Source organism: Brachyistius frenatus, unplaced genomic scaffold, assembly GCF_029030835.1.
Source record: "Brachyistius frenatus isolate BFR_SWC_R1_liver_20210118 unplaced genomic scaffold, ASM2903083v1 Contig_217, whole genome shotgun sequence".
NCBI classification, from domain to species: Eukaryota; Metazoa; Chordata; class Actinopteri; family Embiotocidae; genus Brachyistius; species Brachyistius frenatus.
Window position 1 is genome coordinate 478647 of NW_027210816.1, and position 24763 is coordinate 503409.

Sequence of the window (24763 nt, forward strand, 5' to 3'; positions counted from 1 at the left end):
CCCGCCCCCGCCCCCACCGATTCCCACGTCACCTCGCCACTCCACCAACCCCTCCTGCCGGTCCTGCCGCCGAAAAGAAACACCTCGGCCCCCCACCCACCTGCCGTCACGCTCTGCCTCAGATAGAATCGCTCTAAAGATGTGTAGGAGTCCGTCTCGGGCCTCTTTAGAGACACGAAGCCCTGCACAGTCACTGTCTCTGGTAAACACACACATGCCGTTACAGATTCACACACCGTTAACGCTGCCCAGGTTTCCAATTTTAATCACGCTTACAAGAGAAAGAATATTTTAAAAGCGACAGCCGTTCTGTAACGTTCGCGGTCAGACTTGGCTCAAGTGGTATTTGCAAATAATTCTTGGTGGGTATTTTAAATGGCTTTGAGCGCCAGATGGGCCCGTGTGTACAGTGTGGGCCTGGCTTGCGATTTATTTTGCAATGTTTGTCTGTGATTATCTTAAACAACTGCCATTCTCGCGCCGACGCGACCAACTCGATCGCCTGCTGCGTACAGATAACTGAGAAGACGTGATAAAAAGAATTTTGCGATATGATTTGATACCCCGGTCTGGTCTCGACGCGCTGCTCGCTCGCAAACATTGTGCCAGTGTTCACTCAGCCGCACAACACCTCAGGTATCAAAAACCAAGAGGACACTATAAAGGGGCCTTTGACGCTTTATCATCCTTTCTACTAGTGGTTGGTTCTGGTCACTAGTACGAGCACTAACTGGTGTTCTGACACCCGATATGCCTGATTTGGGAGACCAAAAAAGACCATCTGTTTTTCCTATGTGTTGTTTTTTTTTGTTGTTGTTTTTTTTAAATAAGAGAAGGTGATGTATTGCATAGAGAGAGTTTATGAGTTCTGTCCATCAGATATGACTTGCCTTTAGAAAAGGGGCCCGAGGCCCCCCTCTGACTGAATGCTGAGCCGCTGGCTCGTGTCTTTTTGCATGTACCTGATCGGAAAACGAATGGGGGAATGTGACCCTTTTTTTTTTTTTTCTTAAAGCCAGTACTTGGACGCAGTTTTTTCTGTGTGTAAATTTTACACAACGACTCTGAGGTGCTCAATCATTTTCTAACGCCTCCTCTTTGCTCTCTGTACATAACTAAAGGGAAACCCCCTGCTTCTAACCTTTTCTCTTTTGTTAACTCAGAATTTGATCAATCTTGTACATAGAATAAGGCGCCATTGCTTGTAAATGGCTTTCTCATGAGGCCACTGTAAGATAGCGTGATGTACAGTACTGCGAGAGAGAGAGAGAGAGAGAGAGAGAGAGAGAGAGAGAGAGAGGAACAAAGAGGAGACGATCTCTGCCATTAATGGATAGCTGAATGTTACAGTGTGACCTCCGGTGGTGGCGGTCACTTTCTTTTTGAAATGATTCTCAGTGTTTGTTTTCACAAGTTCGGGCGACCCGGTGGAAGGGGGCCGCCCCGCTTCGAGCACAGAGGAGAACCTGCAGGAACCAGAGTGCCATTTGAACGTCAGTAAAGTGTACTTTTCTGTAACTGATAACTCACCTCACATTATGGAACTGTTGTGCTCCGACCCCGTCCGGGTGGTGTTCCCGCTGAAGCACGAAACCCCCCTCCCCCCTCCTCCCACGCTGTCTCCTGGGGACCCGGACCTGACTCTGGTTATGTGATCCACATAAGCATTAGTTTCATGTGCATTAGAAGTGCTGGGAGAGTCACGTGACCCGTTTGTAACCACACACACAAACTGCTAATTGTAATGTGCTTTCAATGATTGTACTTTTCTAAGGATCTTCTCTTTTTTTTTTTTTTTTTTTAAATAAACAGTTTTTTTTTTTTTTTTAATATTATTATTATTATTCTGCAGGGTTCTTTGATTACTGTAAAGTCTCAACTGTGTCCCTGATACAGGAAGTCAAACTGATGTTTTGTTCATTCATCCACGTGGTTGTAAAATAATCAACTCTCTCCTCAGAGTTTAAAACCGAGCGTACTTCCATTATGATAAAGGTTGAAACTGGAGAGTTTGGTTTGACATATCTTCATATATGGTGCAAAATGTGAAAACGAATGCTATGAATTGGAACAGAAGTTGCTTTGTGAAGAACTGTATGAAGGTACTGTTACTTAAGCCCTTTCTTGACCCCTTTTTGTACAATTAATGTTTGAAATATCATTTGCATTAAGGAATTTCACAGTAGATTCAATTCTTCTTTCCTGCAAAATTAGCTGCGAGAAATCTTTTTGTCCTCCAATTTTATAGAAAATTCCTGAGTGATTTAAAGACTTGTTGGTGGAAGAAGGAAACTTTCCCTATTTTAATCACCCGAAGTAGTAAATAGTTAATCATCGTTATACCATTAATACTGAAAAACAGCATTATTGATGATAGTGTATTATCAGAGGTTTTATTAATTTCAGTCAAACCAAGAAAATGTGATTCCACAGTAGTTTTTTTTTTTTCATGCTTTGTCGAATCGTGTTTCTCCTCCTTCCACTCCTGCCATCCGGGTAGCGTTCCTAGAGGGTCGTACGTTTTGACTCCTCTCTGTGTGTCCGACGCCGCTGGCCGGACATGCAGTCGCGTGTTCTCGTGCACAACTCCCACGTCTCTGTTCATGTTAAATTGTAAATATGTTTATTTGCTTTATTTATGTTTTGATGCCGTGATCAATCCTTTTTTGGGTTGGTGTTATTATGAATGCGCTTCATGCGATGGAGTGCGTTGGAATATGATGACTTCTTATAAGTCTAAATTTAATAAACTGTTCTATACCATTTGTACAGTTGTGTGTCCTTGGTGTGCAGTCTGTGGGTCGGTGTGATCATCAGGAGACAAACGAGCACCAAGTCCTCTTGAAAATGTGCACTTATTTGGTGCTTCTTAAAATTGGTATGGTAATGTGCCAGCATATTATGTTGGGTGCACAGAAACACAACAGTCTTGGCACAATTACACGGTCCACTAAATGTGTGAATTTCACAAATTAAATCAAAACGGAAAGTAAATGACACGTTCAATGATGACAATGTAAAAGTGAATTACAGCAAGGCTCTAATAAAGTCTCAAATATCACCATCAAGCTGCTGAAATAGTAGAGATGAAACAAGAAATATCAGAACAGTCAATAAAATAATCAATTTAAAAGAAAATGTGTGGGAAAAAAAATAAAAATAAATATATATATAGCTTGTAAAGGGGCGGGTCCTCTGGTTTAAAAATAAAAGTTTAAAGTCCAGCACGCGCGCCCCTTCCCGTTGCGCATTTCCGTTGCCAACACGTCACTTCCGGATGTCAATATGCGGCTTGGTGCGGCGCTGGGAAACAGACCCACTGGAAAGATGTAAACCAAGTAACCAGCGAAGGCCACCCTCAACGAAGACACCGAACTTCACCTCCAGGGAACCGGTACCTTTGGACCGATAAACGGAACCGCACAGGCGGGCAGCTCGTTGGGTCGCTATCCCCCGAAGCAAGCGGAGCGCCTTGCCTCAAGCAGCCATCTTTTGTGAGAGAATGTACGGGGCGACGCGGCGGGCCTGCTCGGGCTCTGACCGGGGCCGGAGCTCGCTGATGCTGACGACCGCGCTCCTCCTCTCGGTTATCGGACTGCTGTCCGGTCTCCCCGGCCTCACCGAGGCGAAGGAGTGCGACAAACCATGCATGAACGGCCAGTGTAACACCGCCACCGGCAACTGTGTGTGTTTCCCCGGCTGGGTTGGGGACCAATGCCAGCACTGCGGAGGGCGCTTCAGGTACGGAGAAACACACGAGCAAGAAACACCGCTGCTTTTTTTTTTTTTTTTATCAGGAAAGACAACCGGAGCCACGGAGGCTCCTCCTCCTCCTCCTCCTCCTCCTCGGCTCTGTTGGCTAATTCAGAGACCAGTTGGCCGGCCGGTCGGGCGAGATGGCGAGCGGTACACGCACACACCTGAGGCGTTTAAATACCGGTCTGCTACCGGCACCGCTCCGGCCGCCACAAGGGCGCACTTCTCCCGGTCCTGATGCCGCACACGTTTGCAAAAGATGCCGAGTGGTGCAAGAGTGTGATTTGGGTGATTATGACGAGGTGCGGGTGGCAGACAGTGGGCCAGTATTACGTCTCGACACCTTTTAATCTCAGCTGGTGTCACATGTTGTCATTCAGTCAAACCCAATTTGCTGCATTGAGACACAATCGGGTGACATTACCTGCTTTTTGTACACACCGCTGGATTTGAACGTGTTTGCTTCAACAAGTGTCGGGCTGTATTTGATTGTCCATGTAGTGCTGCCACTAAACAGTCATTTCCTTATCTATACGATGACATGTTTTAACTGTTTTATGAGATGTGATTGCACAATTTGTTGAAGATGTTGTGCAAGCTTTAAAACCACAAAGGTCATAAGACAGCGTAAAGGGCTGCAAATCTCCATCATGCCGCAGGATTATTGGCATTTTACGCCCATAAATACCCAAATTCTGACCAAACCTAATCAATGCGGTGATACAATTTTTTTTTTTTGGTGACATTTAACCAAAGTTAAATCACTCATACCCTCTATTATAGTTTATATGCTGTCATACTACCGAGCCAGGTAAATTGCGCCCCGATTGGGTTAGGCCAGGGCACATGGTGAGCACTTTGGTTGTGTTTGTGAAGGCGACAAGTGCAGAACATAAAGAGCTGCTGGAGGGTCCCACTTAAGTTTAACCTGTTGGTTTTAATCAGGGCCAGCATGTTGAGACCGTTTTGTGAGGAACGGTAGCTGTCCGGCTGCTTCTGGAGCAGCGATGGCGTTCAGATAACAGCAGCAGCAGCTTCTCAAAGTGTGAGAAATGTGCGCTGGCGGAACGAAAGCGGGGTTTTTTTTGTTGGTTTTTTTTGTGTGTGTGTGTGTGTGTGTGTGTGTGTTTTCACAGCAGAGGTCAGAGATGTCGGCCGAACTCGTGGAAACATCGGAGAGGTGGGAGGAAGGTACCACTTGATAAATCGACAACGCGTCCTCTCTGCCCACCTCTCTCGTCGGCTTCCTTTCGACAAAGAGTGACACCACAGAAGTTGCAACTTGTAAGTTGTAAAACAGCATTGAATAATGGGATCGTTCAGTCGGTCCGAGCTGCGCGTGGCGTCGCTCTGGTCCCGTCCCAAGTGTCACTTCCCATTACTGCGGTTTTATATTCTCTCCTGATGTTCTGGAGAAGAAAATCGGCCCGCAGCACTCGATGACGGCTTCATTTACTCTAAATCAGTCGTAATTACGTTATTGGCCACTTTGTATAGGATCGTGCCCCTCTGAACAGTCCTGCCAAGATGACGTGAACAAGCAGTGGATTAGACAAACGACGAGCGATTTCCATCCGGTGGACTCGCACACGAGGGCCAACTGTAGTGTCATCCTTCTGCGTTCCTTCTTTTTGTGTTTGTTCGCGAGCTGATCTTGTTCCAGCGTTGCGATGAGCTAGCTGCTGAAAGGTGCCCATCGGGGTGTGTCCTGCAGGCAGGCCAAATGCTTTGGGTTTCTTTCAGGAAGTCCAGAGCTGCTTCTTTTTGGGTTTTTTGTTTGTCTTTTTATTTGATCCTCGGTGTCATGCTGTCAGCTCAGTGCCAGCCCGCCTGGTCTTAACGCAGAGCCAACAGGAGGCCTGCTAGTTGTTTTTTTGTGTGCAAATTCTCAGAAGTCGGTCATCGTGGAGCAAATGGAAGCAGGAGCGGTTTCCACATTAGCACAGCTGATTGCTGAGCACATCTGAACAGGTAAAATGGAGGCCGGATAACTGCCGAGCAGCCGATGTGTTCAGAACGCTGTGATTAAGTGCTCTCCAAAAGCTCTGCACTCTGGTTTCAATTGTAACAGGCGAGCAGTGTGGGAAATCATCTCTGGCCACCAGCTGCATCCGGGGTGCCATGGAGACCCAGTTGTAAGCAGGGAAGTGTTGAGCTGGAGCTGCTGTCACTGATTATTTTCATCACTGATTCATTTATCAATTAGTTTTCCATATTAAATCGCTGCCATTGAACCGTCACGGTTGCAGAACCTGATGGGATTTGGTGAATACCAGGTGTTTATGTGCGCATTAAATATCCTGGTTATGATTTGAATGTTTTTTTTAAAAAAATTTGGGGGGGGGAGAAATTGTAACATGTTCTCGTGGTTTTGAGAAACCCTTGAAATACTCCGAAAGAAACCGGGATGCTGTCGCATGACATCACCTGATCCGGGTTCTCTGCTGGTAAACACCGCAGCAGCTGGAATGGAGGAAATTAAAGGCATCTGAACGTAAATGATCTGAACGTAATGACCAGGATACTAATGAGCGTGTAAACCCACTCGATACCAGACAGAGAAATACACTGATGACTGCAGATGTGCCGGTTCGATCAATTCTTCTTTCTTTACGTCTTAATAAGTGTCCTTCGGCAGGAAGCTTTACCGCTGATTGCTCCCAGTGTGTGTTAAGGAGAACGTTGGTTAGTTTGCACGAAAGTCTGCCTCATGAATGTAAAGCAAAGTATTGGAAAGATGGACGGACTTTAGACCGAAGTAGTTCATTCGTTTTTGTGGTTTTCTTTGTTTATTTGACTGTAAACATGAGCATCTTTGGGGTTCGCGGGCTGTTTCCTAATATGAGGTGTTTGACCCACCCCTGCTGTTGCCTCGACCAAGTTACGAGGTCTTGGAGCTCGAGTTTCTTCCTGGACCAGCGGTCGGTCAGATACGGGGATGAACGTCCCTACGGGGATCGTTAAAGCTGAACTTTTTAAGGTTTTTTTTTTTTTTTTTTTTTTGCGTGTGAAGTTTGTCTTCTTTTCCAACCGAGTTCAACAGCATTTAAAGCGTCCGTTTCTATTCAGGCGAGAAGTGGACAACTGATCTTTTCTTGTGGTTGTGTTCAGACTGGTAATCTGGCCCTGAAGATCTGACCACTGCTTACAGAACTCGGTTTATCGGCCCGACCGTCGGTGCCTCTGTCACAGTGTGCGGCGGCATCAGTGATGCCGTCGCTTCTTCTTCGCCCCGTCAGGCTAATTATCCTTCAGTGGCGCGGCAAACTTACTGAACTGTGAGTTCGCATTGGAATCGCGTGTGTGTGTGTGTGTGTGTGTGGTTTCGTCACCGCGATCAAAGGCCTGACAGTTTTTCGGGGGCAGCCTGTGGTCCGAGGCCGTGTTTAGCATACAGACAATGCTACCATACAAGGCTCGGTGCTAAAAGCAGCTTTCTCAGCAGAGAGAGAGGGGGGGGGGGCAGAACCAGGCCCGTGTGTCCTCTCATTGTTTTATGGTGTTTTTTTGTTTTTTTTATTCTACGTCTGAGGATACTTTGGACTTGTGACTCTCTGATAAGGTGTTGTGAGGTGTTATTCTGTCCCATGAGTCCCCAGTGAGTCGGTCCCGTGAGGCCCGAGGGGGCTATAGTTGATATCACAACATCGATACAAAGATTTTCCTGACGCACGTGTGCAGGTCTGCATGTTAACATGACAAATGTGCGCCAAGGAGGACGAGTCGATGACGCCGTGCAGAACGAACCGCGTTCCTCGGGTCACTTCCTCTTCGAATCGGACAAAACGTCGCGCAGAACCCGACCTGAATACCTCGTTATCGGTGTTTCGAAAGGGTGAGTTCACCCCCTTCTTCACCACCTCTGAAAATAAATAAATAAACAAACAAACAAACAAACAAACAAGCACGAGGAAGGAAAAAAACCAAACAGATTTTCTGTCCCACTTCTTGCAATCTCCAGCAACGTCTTGGTTTTTATTCGCCTAGCTTTTAAAACTGTCGGCTCTCTCTCCCCTCCCGGCGCTCAGCAGTGGACTTTTATTTGTGCTGCTCACCTCTCTGAGAAATGACATCTAAACGCAACATCCTGCCCGTCTGAAGCTGCAGAAAGTGCTCGGTCTGCCTGCTTACGCTGCGGAAGCTCAGTAAAACGCCAGTCGTGAATTGTCCCGGGTTCGTGCGAGGAGCTTCTTTTATTTGATTTACTACGAGTCGTGTCTGTAACTGTAAATGCTGGCGAGTGTGTTGCCACGAGGCAGAGCTCCATCAGATATTCACGCTCTGATTAGATTATGGCAACAAAAGCCAGCCTTATGCTCGCTGGTACGAAGTGTCCCAGAGACAAGCGACTGGACTTTTCTTTTATTAGTTCGAGATGAATTTGTTTTGAGCAGGATGGGAGATCTGAGGTGGGGGTTTTTTTTAAATTAAAAAAAAAATTTTTTTCCTTCTTCTTTGATACGGGGTTGTGAATTAAATGCCACAAAGAACACTGTGAGCCTCTGGCGCATGTTCGTGTCCTGGCTTCAACTCTGACTCTCTGAATTTCTAATGCAATTAACGTGTAACTGTAATGAAGTGACTGTCTTTCCTGCTCGTCTTTAACTTGAGAGAATGTATGAATATCCTGAAGCTTCCGAGACAAACGCCAACTCGTGCGCGCGGATCCATCGTGAACAGTGCTGAGTCGGGGGAAACCTGACGTTATTTGGGGTGCTGCTCATTTTCTCAGTTTGTAATCGGCTGTTAGAAATGCGTTACAATTCGGGCGACCCCATAACCGGGTGGTGAGGCATCCGGCCGCACGGGTGCAAACGCCGCCAGCAGCCGAGTCTCTGGTTCGATTCCCAGCTGGCTGGACCTTTGCAGCGCATCGTTCACAAAATGCCAAACAACAATCCTTAAATAATGTCGTTATAACTCGAGGACTGTTCGTCACTGCAGCCGTAAGTTTGACCTCGAGTTGCGCGTCAACAACAATGTCGTGCGCGTGTGGTGTTTTCATCTCTCAGCATCCGACACGCTCGTATTCAGGTTTTATCAGTCACCGCAATAGTCTTCAAACTTGTGAATCTTTTGGCTTTTCTGTTTTGATAAATAACAAATCGATAGTTTAAAAAAAAAAGCGGCCATAAGGAAATGATTTGTTTCTCTAACTCGGTTCCCCGTGAGGTTTTTCTTTGTAAATGTGGTTTTGGGAGGCAGACTTTCCGGGTCACTTCCGGCTGGCTGAAGTGACCCTGAACCATCTTTACTTCTACTGCTGTGAGCTTTGGCTGCTACATTTCTTGAACATATGTATGTGTGTTTTTCACGGCGGCTGTTCGTTGTATTTTCTTGCCGCGTGGTCTTTTGCAATCGTAAATCTTTTTTTGTCGACGTTAACTGCGGTTCATCTGTGGTTTTTGGTCATTTTTAGTCTCCCGGTTTGATGGCTCGGCGCCGCGGAGCGTCTTCGTTGTCGTCTCCGTCGTGCAGCCTGCGTATTATTAGTCCATTAGTTGCTCTCTGGAACTTGTTTGAAGGCTGACCTCACTTTACTAAAGGCCCCGCTGAGCAGCCAGCCAGCCAGCCAGCCGTCTGCAGAGACTAATGGTCCCCACCGCTCCACTACTGAGTTATCTTTTCGGCTTGCCCCCGTCCCCTCCGCTCCCCCCGTCCCAATGCAGCCCGTGTTGTAGACGGAGTTCATTACCGAGTTTTACCGGCAAATTCTGGGTGGATTTGGTTTCAGCTTTGCGCAAAAGACACAATCGCTTATGCCGTTAATGATTTACAAACTGGGCACATTTCACACGGAGACCTTGTCGGGTGGGATGAGCATGTCTGCGGTGCTTTAGTTTTTACAGATGGGGTTAGTGTGCAGGGCAGAGAGATGCGATGCGCGAGGGGCAGAAAGAGAGCCGTCGCTAATAATTTATGAAATATTTTATCGCACGATATAACCGACTTGCGGCTTCACGGGCATGTTTAGGGCACCTCGCCTTTGCAGATTTGTTACCAGCAGTGTTCAGGTTGCAGCCACTTTCTTTTTGCACAAGCGACTGAACGAGCTCCCGACTAACCGAGGTGTGGGGTCGGAATTATTTTAATGTCGAGGCAAATTTCGTCCAGCTGCCGCGTGCAAAATCATATGAAATGCCCCGCTCATGGCCACCAGCGTATAAAGTTATAACATTATAGTAAGGTGTTCCTCCAAATATGATGTTGTCGGCTTTTGTACGTCGACCCAGACAGTCTTAGGGCGGTGGGGGGCATTTAGCCTGTGTAACATTTACTGTCTGTCTGAGCATGCCTCCCCCCCCTCCTCCTCCCCTCCCCATCCCCCGGTCGGAGCCGCTGAACAGGGCTGATGTCGCCTCTGAATGAGGATTCGTGTTTGCTCTGCTCTCATGCTGCACCACTTTGCCATTTGCAGACCGCTTGGCTCTGCTGCAGGGGAACTGTTTGCATTAGAGCGGCCTGTCGGCGGCGCGCCGCTGCCGACGCGAGGCTTCGCTCCCACCGATTAATAAACAGGAAGGAGAGGCAGCTGCCGTCTTATTCTTGAACTCGGGGCGTATTAAGATGACAGTTTGGCATTGTGACTGTCTGCGGGGATCAGATCACATGACCTGCACTGCTCCTTTGGCCGACCTTCATGTTGGCAACTTTATTCACTGGCTTTCAGGAATATTTTGATTTCCGCCCAGGTCATTTTTAGATCTTTGCATCTCTTTACGTGAATTATAAAAGCTTTCGTTTTATTTATAAAACCTCATGCGAAGTGACGGATAATTGCATGAATAAACTGTTTAAAATGTGCTTCAATACCAGAACAGCCGTTTTTAGATTTGATTTCCTCACAGAGTCTCAGTTCAGTTCGCATTTTGTTCACAAGTATGCTGCAGCCAGATTGCTGCCCCTGAAGTTCCCTTAACATGCAGCATCATAACAAAAACATGAAGGGTGGAGTTAAGATTTTTTTTTTTTTTTTTTACTGCCTGTCCTGTAAATGGTCGTGAAGTGTCTGAACGAAGCCTGATGTGACACCACGTCGACCAGCGCAGAGACCTCTGCATCCAAATACTCACTTTACAGCCCGAGATCGATGGACCGTTCTCTTTATTTAACCCGTGGAGGGAAATTAAATTGTCATGGCAACCAGAAAAATGAACTGGTAAAAAAATAACTGCAAATGACGGAAACACTGATGCATTTAGGAGCTCAGTGGACATCTCTGTCTGTTCGGGGCTTGATTTCACCTTCAGTTTTAGATGTCTTTTTTTCTTCCCTGTTAAGTTCCTGTTAATGTTTTAAAGGGTCAGTTCAACCAAATCACAAAAGGCAGACGTTATTATTCGCCCTGATTTTTTTAAAATATCGCTCTGCTGTCAACCCTCTAACTGGTGAAGTAGAATTTATTAAGTGACATTTTTAAAACCGGGAAATACATCAACACTGTTCTGGATGAGCCACAGACCTCAACAGTTTCCAGTGGAGCCTCTTTGAGGTCTGCAGATGATCCCGAGTAACTGAGGCATCCTTTGGATGGAGAAACACATTCTCTTCCTGTGGCCCATTTACTGCTCTTCACGTGTGTGTGTGTGTTTTTTTTTTTTAGGTAATCTCTATTTTGCATCACCTGGCAGTGTGTTTCAGTTGGATATGTTTTTTAATTATTATTCTAACAGACGTAGTGCAGCCTGAAAGAAAAAGCCCTGAACATGCAGTAGTTCTAGTGTTGAGAGTGTCGGTGTGTCCGGAGCCTTTTCAGCCCTGAGAGAGCTCTGTTTGTCTGCAAGCTGGGAGAGCAGAGAGTCCCTGAAGGGCCTCGCCTCTATTAGCAGTGCGAGATCTGTAATTACTGAGATAGTGTATTCGTTAGCAAACCTCTGAAATGCTGCCACGTGAACTCTTAAAGCAATGAGAGCAACCTGCGATCCAGGAATATTCAGCAAAACGCCGGTTCGATCTGCTCGCCCTCATTTTTTTAAATTTTTTTTTTTTTACTGACGTCAGCTGCTAAACATCCCCAAGCCACAAGTTGCAGAGACGGCACAGGAGCGTTGTTGCATTATAGTGTCATACGTTTGGCCCGCGGAGCCGTCGTTAACAACGCCCTCGGCCTTGGACCTCGAGCCTCCCGGCCCACACAGCTGGGACTGTTGGCCCTGCACCTCGCTTACAGCGCGGGAGGAGGGCTGACGGCTGCAGTAAGGAGGAGCTGCAGCACACTTGTTGCCTAGATACAAATACAACTTCTTTTTTTGTTGTTGTTGTTATGCAATTACACAACACGGATGTTCCCAGAAGTTCTCGGTGGAGAGTTGAGGGTGGGTATCACCTTTTAATAAGCTCCTGTTTTTGAAGTGAAAAGATGTAAAACAAAAAAAACAAAACAAAACAAAAAAAAAAGATCATTAAATGAAGGCGGATTGACGTTGTTGGTAAAAAAAAAAAAAAAAAAAAAAAAAAAAAAGCACCTGAGCTTTTATTGCTCTGCAAGATGGGAGGAGTGTTTTCTTCCGCAGCTCCCTCAAGTAGGCTTTAGTCTGAACCGGTGCTCGGAGACCGTTTTCGGAGCAGCGCTGCGACTGGGTGCGTTGGCGGAGTCGCTGCACCCCGAGACCTGCATCAGTAATGATGCAATCTCCGACAGCATCTAAGTGTCCCCTGTCGTAACTCAGCAGCTCCTCTCTGCTGCTGCTGTGTCATCAAGCTCGAAATTGATCTGGCAATAACAGGCCGGGGCGCCGCACGGTGCCATTAGAGAGTTTGCGGCTGCCCGTCACGGTGTCGGGCCGAGGATCATAATTTGCAGTGAGGTTTAATCATTCCCAGCCCCTCTCTCTCTCTCTCTCTCTCTCTCTCTCTCTCTCTCTCTCTCTCTCTCTCTCTCGCCGTGCTGCCTGTCGCTCGCTCCACCGTCCAGCAAGAAGTTGGTGTTTAACCTCCTCTTCTGCTGACTGGCTCTTGTGTTGCGGCCACGTGTGTAATCACGTCTGCGCCGCCTCTAACCCCGATATTAAAGCTGTGGTGACGTGATACGGATGTCAGCATTGCAGACATGACTTAACAGATCTTTATTCTACTGCTAATTTCTAAAAAAGAAAAGGAAAAAAGAAAGAAAAAGGAAGTGAAAAATGTCCGTCCAAGCTTTTAGACTTTATCAAACCAAAACCCAAAGACATTAGAAAGACATCAATCCTCACGTTTGAGAAGCTGGAAACAAACATTTGCTTGATAAAGCGCTGATTTTCTGTACGTTTCCACTAATTGTTTCCGTATTCAAAAGGTCTTTCATTTATCTAATTCAATTACAGGCTTGCTAGAAGCTCTGCGAGGCTTTACTCCAACGCAGCAGAGCGCTCAGCTAAATGCTAACATCCAAAGACAACGCTGACATGCCGAGCAGCGTGTGTTTAGCAAGTTTATTGATGGAGAAGTCAGGTCAGGTCCTCCAGACATTTTGTTTTAAAGACTTTATTGGCCAAAAGGAATGACATGCAGATATATGGTGCATCCTTTGCTGTTTAACTTGATTGTTTGGCTTTTATTCTGTGTTATATTGTGCAATTTAGACGATCAGCAGCACAACTTGTCAGCACACATGTTGAGAACTGTGACATAAATACAAAAACAAGGTGGGTTTCTGGAGATTTTTGCTGTGATTGTAAAATAATCATCAGCAGCAGAGATGTGCTGCATCACCGTGACAACCAGATTTACAGCAAAGGACACAGCTTTCAGGATTTCACTTAAAAAAACCAAACCGTGCATCATCATTTCTAACTTTGAAACTCTCCTCTTTCTTTCAGGCTGACGGGGCCCTCCGGTTATCTGAGTGATGGCCCGGGAAACTATAAATACAAGACCAAGTGCACCTGGCTCATTGAAGGACAGTAAGTACAGAGCAGATCCAACACCAGGGGACAAATACACGATCAGTTATTCTGCTGATTCAGTCTGACACTGAGGAAACTCTGTTTCCGTTAAAGTACTTGTAATAACTGATTTTCTTTTGTCCAGTCGGTTCAAGTAGTCTTGAGCTCATTTAGAATGATATTTTCATCCTGGATAAACCTCTCTTAAGATCTGCACAATAAAGACCGAAGATTGTTGATCCAATCAGCTCCTACCATCTGGAAAAGAAAATCTCAGAAAGCACCTAAAACCTTCGAGACAGTTGAAAGATGGATTGTAAAAACCGAGACTGCGACTCGATATTTTCACGGCGGCTCATAATGATTGTTTAGTGCCGAGTATACACTGCGGTGTATATACAACGGGCGTCAGGAATTTATCGTATTCAGGAGGTGATGGATGAGAATTAACGGCAAAGTAACCGTACAAAATCCAATACGCCTCCTTTATTGTTTTAGTCAGCGCATCCGCGCCACGCGGCATCGATTCCCCGCCGTGATTCTTACATCTATTTGGCTCGCGAGCTCACCCCAACCATAAACTCCTTGATTGCATTTACATTTTAGGCTTTTAGCCAACGCGCTCATCCAAAAAAGGAGAAGGGGGGGATTAACTGTAAGTGACTCTGTGGGGGGCTCAGGAGACGACACTTCGACAGGCTCCGCAGTCGTTACGAGTTTTTTTTTTTGTTTTGAACTCCTCACCTTCCTGCTCCCGCGCGCCTCTAATCACCGGGCCGCCCCGTCCTCCAGCCTTTTTCATTACATACTAATGACGCGTTCAAATGCTGCCGGGAGACCCCGGCACATCCTCATACTGGAGGTTAACGCCGCGACGTGTGCGCTGTATGCATCAGAATGACAGGAATAGTTCAAAGGAGGTTTTATAAGCCCTCGCTTGAGCTTCCTCTGTGGTGTTGAATCTGTTTTTCCGCGACGTTACCTTCCGACTGGCCGCCGTGCTGCAGCACAACAGGATCTCTCTTTGTCAGATCTCAAAATTGATTAATTATTCACTGGTCACAAGTCTCCTTTTCTAATCGAAGGCCGCGGGCCGCTGCCATTTCTCTGTATATTTGGCTGCAGGCGAGGCGGGATCTTGATAGACATAATTATACAGTGGAAAAATGTAACTATTCATGGCATTTCCCGTGTGCCCTGCTGCTCCCAATCGTAAACCCCTTAAACGCTCCTTTGTGTTCCTCCCTCCTCGTTTGAATGATATCAGTTTGCGATGTTTGACAAATTTATAGCCGAGACGGTTTTAACAAGAACCTCATGAATGTCTTCAATAAAAAAAAAAAAAAAAAGAAAGATTAACCGAGCTTGCTTTCCCCCCTTTTCTGCCGTCTGCTGCCTTCCACTGTGAAAGTACACAGACACGGACTGTTGGTTCATTCATTGTGCACAGTGGAAGTGTGCAACAGCCAAACTAACCTACAAAATCAGTTCAATGTGATGTAACACAGTTTTGTTATCAGATGTAACAGCTGTGGTGCAGCTTTTAAACAAATATTGAGACTTTCCGTAATTCTTCTTGGTGATTTCTCTTTAATGCAAATATAGACCCATTTTAGGCGACTACCGCCAAACAGCTGCAGGTAAATAGTTGCTGAAGGTGGTGAATGTTTTCCACCATGTCACCTGGTTAATTTACCACCTTTCCTGTCCTTAAAGGGACATTTATTCCACTCCTGTGGTGAAAGTAGGAGTTGCATTTTGCAATCAGCCACTTCAACTGGTAAAACAGTAACTTTTAAAACACGTGAGGGAGCGAATAGGGGTGTGTGGATTTGATTAAAGGTAGTGATGCTTTATAACAACTAAAACGGTTGTAAAGAGTGCTTAAAGTTTAACTTCTGACAAGGAAGTCCACAGTTATGTCTAATTGGCTCAATATACCCCGCAAGTGACTTTAAAGAATCTTTATTCTCCAAAAACAGTCAAATGTATTTGTCACACTTTAGCGGGGAATACAAAATGTTAAATTTGATAAATGATCACACAAAAATGAGCCCCGGAAAAAGGCACCACACAATAATTTGTTCTTTATTTGAGAACATTGGAGGTATTTAATTCTGCTCTTTGTAGGGTTTAGTTAGACGGACGTTGTTATGACCCTCCTTTGTGTGTTTTTCAGGCCCAACACCATCCTTCGGTTACGGTTCAACCACTTTGCCACTGAATGCAGCTGGGACCACCTTTACGTGTACGACGGAGACTCCATTTACGCCCCCCTGCTCGCTGCCTTCAGGTAAAACTACTCTGAATTTGATTTAAAAACAACATATTTTTTTTTACTGAGTTTTCAGTTCTCTCCCTTCTGTAAAAGAACATCTGATACATCATTTAAGGGCATATGACTGTAAAATTAACCATAAATAAACCACCTACTGCTAGTTTGAAAATAATTTTTTTTACATGAACAAAAACTAGTGAACTCCATAGAATGAAATACTCGACAGGTTTTATATTTGAAAGCATTCTTGAGTTGAGTGTTGTGTTTTTATTGCAGCGGTCTGATTGTTCCTGAGCGATACGGCAACGAGACGGTTCCTGAGGTGGTGTCGCAGTCCGGCTACGCCCTGCTGCACTTCTTCAGCGATGCTGCCTACAACCTGACTGGCTTCAACATTTCCTACAGGTGAGAGAGAGCATTAAATTGGATTCCTGCTACCCAAACAACCAAAGAAAGATGGAGGTCATGTCGGTTTTTTTTCTATTTTATACATTCTCCTTTTAAAAAAGAAAAGAAATCAGGCCGCGTTCAATAAGACTTTTGACAGGCTGAAGTTAACTCGTCAGACCGGCTGCACCTTGAAAACAAACCAAATAAAATGCGCTTGTTTGTTTTGAAACGTCATTCTCCAGCCTCTCCTTTGGTGTTGATTCCCAGCCGGAGTGGCAGCTTCCGCCTCTCAAAGCGAGCTGAGAGTGGCGTCCTGCTTGGCCGCGGGGGGTCCGCCTCTCTCTCTCTCTCGGTCCACGCATGCATCCGTGATGTCACTCACCGGATGAGTGGGATTCTGACACTGAGCCGTGACACGAGAACCTCGGCGCAAATCATTTCTGTTCCACTGGCTGGGATTTATTTAGGTGAAGGGCCCACTCCACAACCCCTTCCCCTGGGCCGCGATGAATCGCACGAACCCCGTCGCCGTGTGCCGGCGCGGCCGCCTGACAGCGTTTTAGCCGAGGATCACGTCCGGGCTGCTGTCGTCCGTCTGCTGCAGTGTGTTGTTGCTGCATCGTTACGCAATCATCTACTAGTCAGACACGCTGTCAGACATGTTTGGTTCCTGCATACCAATGAGGTGCACTATCAGGAAGCAGAGAAAGGTCACGATGATGTGAATCCTGTAAGCACCTGAAAGCCTGATATTTTTTTTTATTTTTTTTTTTTTTTGGAAAGTCGCTCGGCTTATTGCTTCGTCGCCGAAGGCTTTCTGGAGCATTTCAAAGGTGTCGATTGAACATTTCCAGAGTCTGACACAAAATTGCTTCTATATGGCCACATCCCAGTGTTTACACACACACACACACACACAGGTGCTGATTATTCATATTCGTGCGCAACAGGAACAGTTTCTGAACTTTTTGATCACACCTTGTCTCTGACTTCAATTTCCAGCAGTAATTTCAGTCTGTTCGTGATTCGACCTTTTCCCTCTCTAGTTATCTTCTGTCAGTCACAGTACAGCCTCGGCCAAAAGTTTAGAGAATGACAGAAGTATTGGTTTTCACAAAGTTTGCTGCTTCAGTGTTGTTAGATCTTTTTGTCCGATGTTACTATGGTATACTGAAGTATAATTACAAGCATTTCATAAGTGTCAAAGGCTTTTATTGACAATTACATTAAGTTTATGCAAAAAGTCAATATTTGCAGTGTTGACCCTTCTTTTTCAAGACCTCTGCAATTCACCCTGGCATGCTGTCAATTAACTTCTGGGCCACATCCTGACTGATGGCAGCCCATTCTTGCATAATCAATGCTGGGAGTTTGTCAGAATTTGTGGGGTTTTTGTTTGTCCACCCGCCTCTTGAGGATTGACCACAAGTTCTCAATGGGATTAAGGTCTGGGGAGTTTCCTGGCCATGGACCCAAAATTTTGATGTTTTGTTCCCCGAGCCACTTAGTTATCACTTCTGCCTTCTGGCAAGGTGCTCCATCAGGCTGGAAAAGGCATCGTTCGTCACCAAACTGTTCTCGGATAGTTGGGAGAAGTTGCTCTCGGAGGATGTTTTGGTACCGTTCTTTATTCACGGCTGTGTTCTTTAGGCAAAATTGTAAGTGAGCCCACTCCCTTGGCTGAGAAGCAACCCCACACATGAATGGTCTCCGGATGCTTTACTGTTGGCACGTCACAGGGCTGATGGTAGCGCTCACCTTTTTCTTCTCCGGACAAGCTTTTTTCCGTATGCCCCGAACAATCGGAAAGGAGATTCATCAGAGAAAACGACTTTACCCCGGTCCTCAGCAGTCCGATCCCTGTACCTTTTACATAATATCAGTCTGTCCCTGATGTTTTTCCTGGAGAGAAGTGGTTTCTTTGCTGCCCTTCTTGACACCAGGCCGTCCTCCAAAAGTCTTCGCCTCACTGTGCGTGCAGACGCACTCGCGCCTGCCTGCTGCCATTCCTGAACAAGCTCTGCACTGTTGGTGCCCCGATCCGGCAGCTGAATCAACTTTAGGAGACGGTCGTGGCGCTTGCTGGACTTTCTTGGGCGCCATGAAGCCTTCGTCACAACAATTGAACTTCTCTCCTTGAAGTTCTGACCGATAAATGGCAGCAATATCCTTGCCTGTGAAGCTCTTTTTGCGCAAAGCAACGATGACTGCACGTGTTTCCTTGCAGGTAACCGTGGTTAACAGAGGGAAGAACAATGATTTCAAGCCCCACCCTCCTTTTAAAGCTTCCAGTCTGTTATTCTCCAGCCTCGTCCTCGTCAACACTCTCACCTGTGTTAACGAGAGAATCACTGACATGATGTCAGCTGGTTCTTTTGTGGCAGGGCTGAAATGCAGTGGAAATGTTTTTTTTTGGCGGGATTAAGTTCATTTTCATGGCAAAGAGGGACTTTGCAATGAATTACAATTCATCTGCTCACTCTTCATTACATTCTGGAGTGTATGCAAATTGCCATCATAAAAACGGAGGCAGCGGACTTTGTGAAAATTAATATTTGTGTCATTCTCAAAACTTTTGGCCAGTGATGTGAATGAACAAAAATAAGTAGAGATCAGTAACTAACAAACCTGAAAACCTTTTTATCTGGATTGATTAAACTGAGAAAAACAGTTTTGAGTTTTTAAAATTGAAAAAAACTTCCCGACTGGTTTCCTAAAAAGTAAATAAAACTAGAAGCTGTAGAAATGTGTATATAAAGAAGTGAAAAGAAAAATAAATAAAACTTAAATTTCTCAGGCCTTTCTTAGCTTCTATCCACTATTGCTAACGCGGGCATAAGCAAACAGTGTGCTCATGTACTCCCCTTTACCGTGCATTTGATTGGCCCATTTTGTCTGCAGCTATGTCATGTAATGACACCGTACTTTTCACTACGTACCGGTGCTGACACTATGGGCCATCACTCGTGTGTCTTTTATTTGAAGTCGTGAGTTTGATATCAACTTGTCACGGAGCAGCCGGGACTTCCTTCCTTTCATATTGTGCTCGCTCATGCATCCATAAGCACAGAACATGTATTAATCCCAGCGTCTCGACAACAAACATCCGCTCACGCGATCTTTTAACCCGCAAAACATCCATGTTTATTTTGTTGACGACGTCACTCGCGCAGCGAGAATCAACAAAACTTTACGAGTGAAAAGAACATAAAAAAAAAAAATTAAAAAAAAGTCAGCGATTTTCTTCAAACTCGTTTCTTTGACCGGCCTAATAAGAAAAAGTAGAAATCTGCTCCTTGTAAACATCTGCAAAGGGCACAACGGGTGCCCTGCCTCTCTCTGTCGTTCGATAGCACCGTCACCATGGCGATGGGATTGAGGCTGGGCTGAGAAACACGGAGTCGGATGAAAGCGCGGTGCCCCCAGGCCAGAGGGGGATGGGGGAGGGAGGGGGGCTGGTCTTTGGTGTCTGGGAGCGGTGGAGGAGCCCGAACATCAAACCGTCAGGCACCGAAGGAACATGAAAGCATGACGAGGGCCCTTTGTGTCATCCGAATCGCTCCCAATACGTTTGTCGGTGGGAGGAGAGAAACAAACATCTCACCTCAGTGCCGAGCTCTGATGGAAGTTAATGTTTGTTCTTGGTTCGCAACAAAATGTTTGACTTTGACTTGTTTACACGCCGAAAACACCAGGATCAGTTTCTAATGTTGTTCACGTCAGCATAGCAAAGCTATAATCGGAGGTGATGACCTTCAGCACGCCGTCCAAATATCACCGCAACGTGATCATCCGTTGTAGGACTGGAATCTTTGAATGCAATTTAAAATGTATGTGCTCTATTTACTTTTAGTAGTGTTTTAAAAGGGGACTCTGTGTTTTTAGTGTTCTGTGTTCAAGCACAATTATCATACTATACCAAAAAAATATTTGTTAGGCCTCAGAAATGCTCACAATTTTATAACACTTTACTTCAGACTGCAGTTTTAATGTTTAAAATGAAGACAAATATAATTTTTTTTATTTCCAACTATATTGTTATTCATTATTTGTAACACACCAGCCTCCAATTACAGTCAGTCACAGTGGCTGAAAAAAAAATACTATTTATGGTCAGATTTATTTACATAGCACATTTAAAACGCAACGAACAAACAGAAATAAACAGTCAAATAGATTTGATTAATAAAAACAATTCATGCGAGATTTAGCCAACACAAAAATGTGGGTGCAATGAATAATAACTTTAAATAGTGGTTAATGTGGAGAAGCCAGTGAAAATAAAAAGGTTTTTAAGCAGCTTTTTAAACACTGATGTGGAGGTTGTTTGGATCAACAATCAAGAGCTGCTGGTCGAAAGACTTGAACGAGCGACGAGGCTGCAACAGATACGAACAGTCAAATTTACAATTCTCATCATGATGCAAACAAGCAGTGTGTTGCCATGGAAGCTGTTGCTGCATCCTAATCCCGTACTACAAACCAAGTGTACGCAGCATGTACTCGACGCTGCCTGTCACGGTGTGTTTTTGTGTTCAGTGTTGAAAGAATGAATGTTACTTAATGTCTCCCTGAGTTGCCGACAGAAACGCACAATATAAATGACCCGTCCGACTCGGGGAGCTTCAGTTTAACAGGTGCGCCGAGTGCGTTTGCCGCCTGCTCTTCAGTATCTGCCCGTTCGCTCAGCCTCTCTGTCGACGGCCCTCCGAGATGACGGACATGTGTTGCGGCAGGTGTTGGACCGACTGACGACTTCCAGTAACGACACCTTCTGCTGTCTGAAGGGGAATGCTGCATATTTTCGCTCTAAGCCCGGAGACAGCTGAGGCTTTTTTTAATTTATTTATTTATTTGCACAGAAGCAGATGCAACGCAGCTGTTGGAAGGTGTTCCTGATGTTTTATTCAGATTTGACTCTCAGTTTCTCTCTCTGACTGTATTCCTCCTCCTCCTATTTTTTTTTTTTTTTTCCTTCTTCTCTCTCCTCCTCGTAGGGTGAACACGTGTCCCAACAACTGCTCCGGCCGTGGAGAGTGTCGGGCGGGAAACTCCACCGCCCCGGTGTACTGCGAGTGCGAGCCCAACTGGAAGGGTGGAGCCTGCGACGTCCCCTCCTGCCAGGCTGACTGTGGACTCCCCGACAGAGGCCAGTGCCATAACAAGACCTGCGTCTGCAAGGCCGGATGGCAAGGTGGGCTGTTTCCCTGCGACTTTGATTTTTCACAGACAGCCCGCCGGCTTGAATAACCACGGTGTCATCAAGTCGGCCTCTGCAGGCCCGAACATGCCAAACCCTCCTCACTGGCTGAAATGAGCTTTCTACTGGGTCGACACCCTGCGTGCAGACTGAACTGTGGATCTGCACATAAATTCAGCTGCCAAGATTCACTTTAACCAGCCCAAATTATTATTATTTTGTTTGATAATTCTGTCTTTATTGTGATTGATCCTCAAACATCCAACTAACAATTTCCATCTTGTGTAATTTCTTTTTTAGATACAGCATTCAGCTCATTTAAATTTGGGTAAATGTTTAAACGGCACTTCTGATCAATGAATTAGCTTGTTTAAAGTAGAAGAATTACAGAAAACTTAATCTGTTTGATAAAACAGGAACAGGAAGTGATTAATAGAACCGGTTAACATCTGTAGCGATGAACTAAAGCGGTTCTCTGGTTTTCCATCCTCTATCTTATAAAGTCTGGTACTGTTGATGACAGAAATTTAATCAAATTTTTCCAGATTCTGTTAATTTCATCCAGTTTCAGTCAGCTTTTCCATTACATATGTTTTGACATAAAAACACTCCCTTTTTCTAGTAATACTTTAATACTATAGTAAACCTTTTTGAGGTTCTCTTTTCTTCAAGTCTTGGTCAACCTTTTATTATTTGTCGCTTGGTATCAGAATGATTCATTCATTCACGCAGAGCACCTACTTCCAGTTTTCACTTCCGTTTTCGTGGAGCTTTCAGTTGTAAAGACACTGAAGATTAAGGAGCAGCAGTTCTGCATTAAGCCTCCGTATGTGTTTGACACGGAGCTGTTGGATCAGAGTCAGAGTATAAAGTGATTAGATGCGAGAGCAGTGAGAGGCCGCAGACTGTTTATAACTAGCCTGGTGGTTGTAGACCTCCTGAGTCAGCAGCCGGGTCTGCGACTCGACTCGTAGGAAGAATGAAGTCATGTGTGACGAAGTGAGACGCAGCTCGTATAATCAGGTATTAAAAGGATAGGTCTCATCAGTCTAAGAGACCCCTCCCCCCCACCCCCCTGACATGTTAATGCTGACTCATGACTGACACTTTCTACCAGAGAAGCCCAATTTGGGGTCAAGTTTGACCCACGTCCAAACCATAATGTCTACAAATTGTCAATTTTGCGCAGCTTTAAAGTACATAATGAGTTTTACTGCCGCGTACAGCAGCTTCCCTGTTAAATTCTGTTGGCCCACGTCTTATGTAACGAAGAACGATGGTATTAAGTGCTGTTAATGTGTCCTCAAGGCAAGAGGAAATTGAGAAAAAATTGGCAAGACGACTATAATTTCTGCAAAATAATTAAATTACCATCATGTAATTTTACATTTAGAATGTTAATTTTCTGTAAAACTTTTTTCATTTTAATTAAATGTAATTTCCCATAACATAAACATTTATTTTTACCCCACGGCCCTCCATCCAGATGCAATTTTGGCCCCTCATAAATAATTTGTTCACCTGTGTTTTGTACTGTGAATTAGACAAAAACAATACTCCTATTTTTTTTATTTAAGCGTTCAAAAATAATAGCCAATTAAAACTATAAAGATATAGTTGAGTATATATTAAAAAAAAAAAAATCTTCCACAGTGATTTCTATTCAGTTTAATGGCTGGAAAAAGTCCTTATTTCAAAACTAGAATATATAAATACATTCATTTTCATCATATTTTATAGACAATGGTTATAATATTATAGAGATTGGGGCTTTCCAACCAGCAAATGATAAATAGACGAAAAGAAAAGCCAGTAAACATCCAGTGCAGCTGAGCTCTAAGCAGCTCCAGTGAAGCAGTTGGAGGTTTTAGTAAAGAGTGTTATTCTTTGATCCGTCCAGATTTTTTCTGTTTATCTGCTAATTCAAACCGGCGCATCTTCAGCTTTAAGCCGCCGCCCCCACAACATCCATCTGCCGTCGCCCGCTGGACTTCAGATGAACTTTTTTGCAGCATCAGCATCCTCATTGTTTCAGTTGAGTCATGAGTCTTTTTATATGTCGACGTCCCGACAGCACTGCGTCCCCTTTTTGAATCGGACCATATGGGCGTCCTAACCGCTCTGTTGGTCCTGAAACGGCTCCGCACGAGCAGAGACAACAGCTTCATTTAACTGCAGTTATATCAGCGGCTCCGTGTGCTCACCATCTAATTACCAAAGCTGAGGGAGTTGGGAAACAGACTGGCGTTTTTTCTTTTAGCCTTTATTACCCTGTCATGGTGTTTTAGCAGAAGAATAGCACTCTGGTTTGTACTTTGGGCTGCCAGCTTTCCAAATGAACTCATTTTCTACGCCAACCGCTGCACGAGCAGAGACAGATGCTGGTTTAGTTGCATTTAATCTCTCTTTCACAGATGCGTGGCCTTCAAAAAAGAGAACATCTTTTTAAAGGGGGAGCAAAGGCGGCGTGCGTTTTATTTATGGAAATGCAACAAAAGGTGCAAAGCTAATTGTGTTATTTTAGCAATGCTGGAATCAGGGTGGAGGATTATTGGCCATCGGCTGCTGGACAAAACAAAACGGTGACCAGAAAGTGACCTTGATTGTCGAAAGTGAGTCACAACACTTCCTTTGCCAGACACTTCTGCATTGTTTTCGATGACCACTAAGGCGCCCTCTCGTTGGTGAACACCCTGCTTCTGCTGTACGATGGAGTGACGGCACTAGTAGGCTGGTAAATGTTTGATTCCAGGGAGGATTTATCTCTTCAGGTACGACGGACAGACTGTAGATAAACCCTGACAACCCGTGTGATTCAGAGGATTGACAGGAAAAAGGCCCAATCATTCACTTCCTGTTTACCCAAAGGACTTCTCAGGATCTTTTCCCTTCATTCAGGAGCGATTCCGGTTTATGCTCGCGTTATTGTTCTCATCCATAAACAGGGGAAGGCAGCTCGGGCCAGAGCCATCTGGTTTTTAAGAGTTATTCCACTCAAAACAGTAAAGCTTAAAAGTTATGGTTTCCTGAAGTTAAGTCTCTCCAACATCAAGTAAAGCATCTGTAACGGGTCAATTATTTTTAGCTTTTTTCTTGTATTCCAAAAAAACGTTCTAATTACGTCACACCTGCAAAATCTAGAGGCTTAAAAAGGCTTCCAACCTGGCTGCCCTTTGTTTTACAACACTTTCACAGTTTAAGAGATGACAGCAATAAATACATCTTTACATTGCCTTTTTAACACGTGTTTGGGGACATCAGATGAAAATTAGC

At 45.0% G+C, this 24763-nt stretch overlaps 1 protein-coding gene across 1 annotated transcript in view; it reads left to right on the forward strand.

Annotated features, from left to right (window-relative positions):
• Positions 1 to 3253: 3253 nt before the first annotated feature.
• Positions 3254 to 24763, forward strand: part of atrn (attractin) — a 110736-nt gene continuing 89226 nt past the window's right edge. Inside the window, exons 1-5 of the mRNA XM_069719547.1 lie at positions 3254 to 3741; positions 13557 to 13640; positions 15802 to 15915; positions 16177 to 16305; positions 21288 to 21484. Coding sequence (XP_069575648.1) covers positions 3503 to 3741; positions 13557 to 13640; positions 15802 to 15915; positions 16177 to 16305; positions 21288 to 21484 — 763 coding nt within the window. The 5' untranslated portion in view covers positions 3254 to 3502. The remainder of the gene's footprint in view (positions 3742 to 13556; positions 13641 to 15801; positions 15916 to 16176; positions 16306 to 21287; positions 21485 to 24763) is intronic.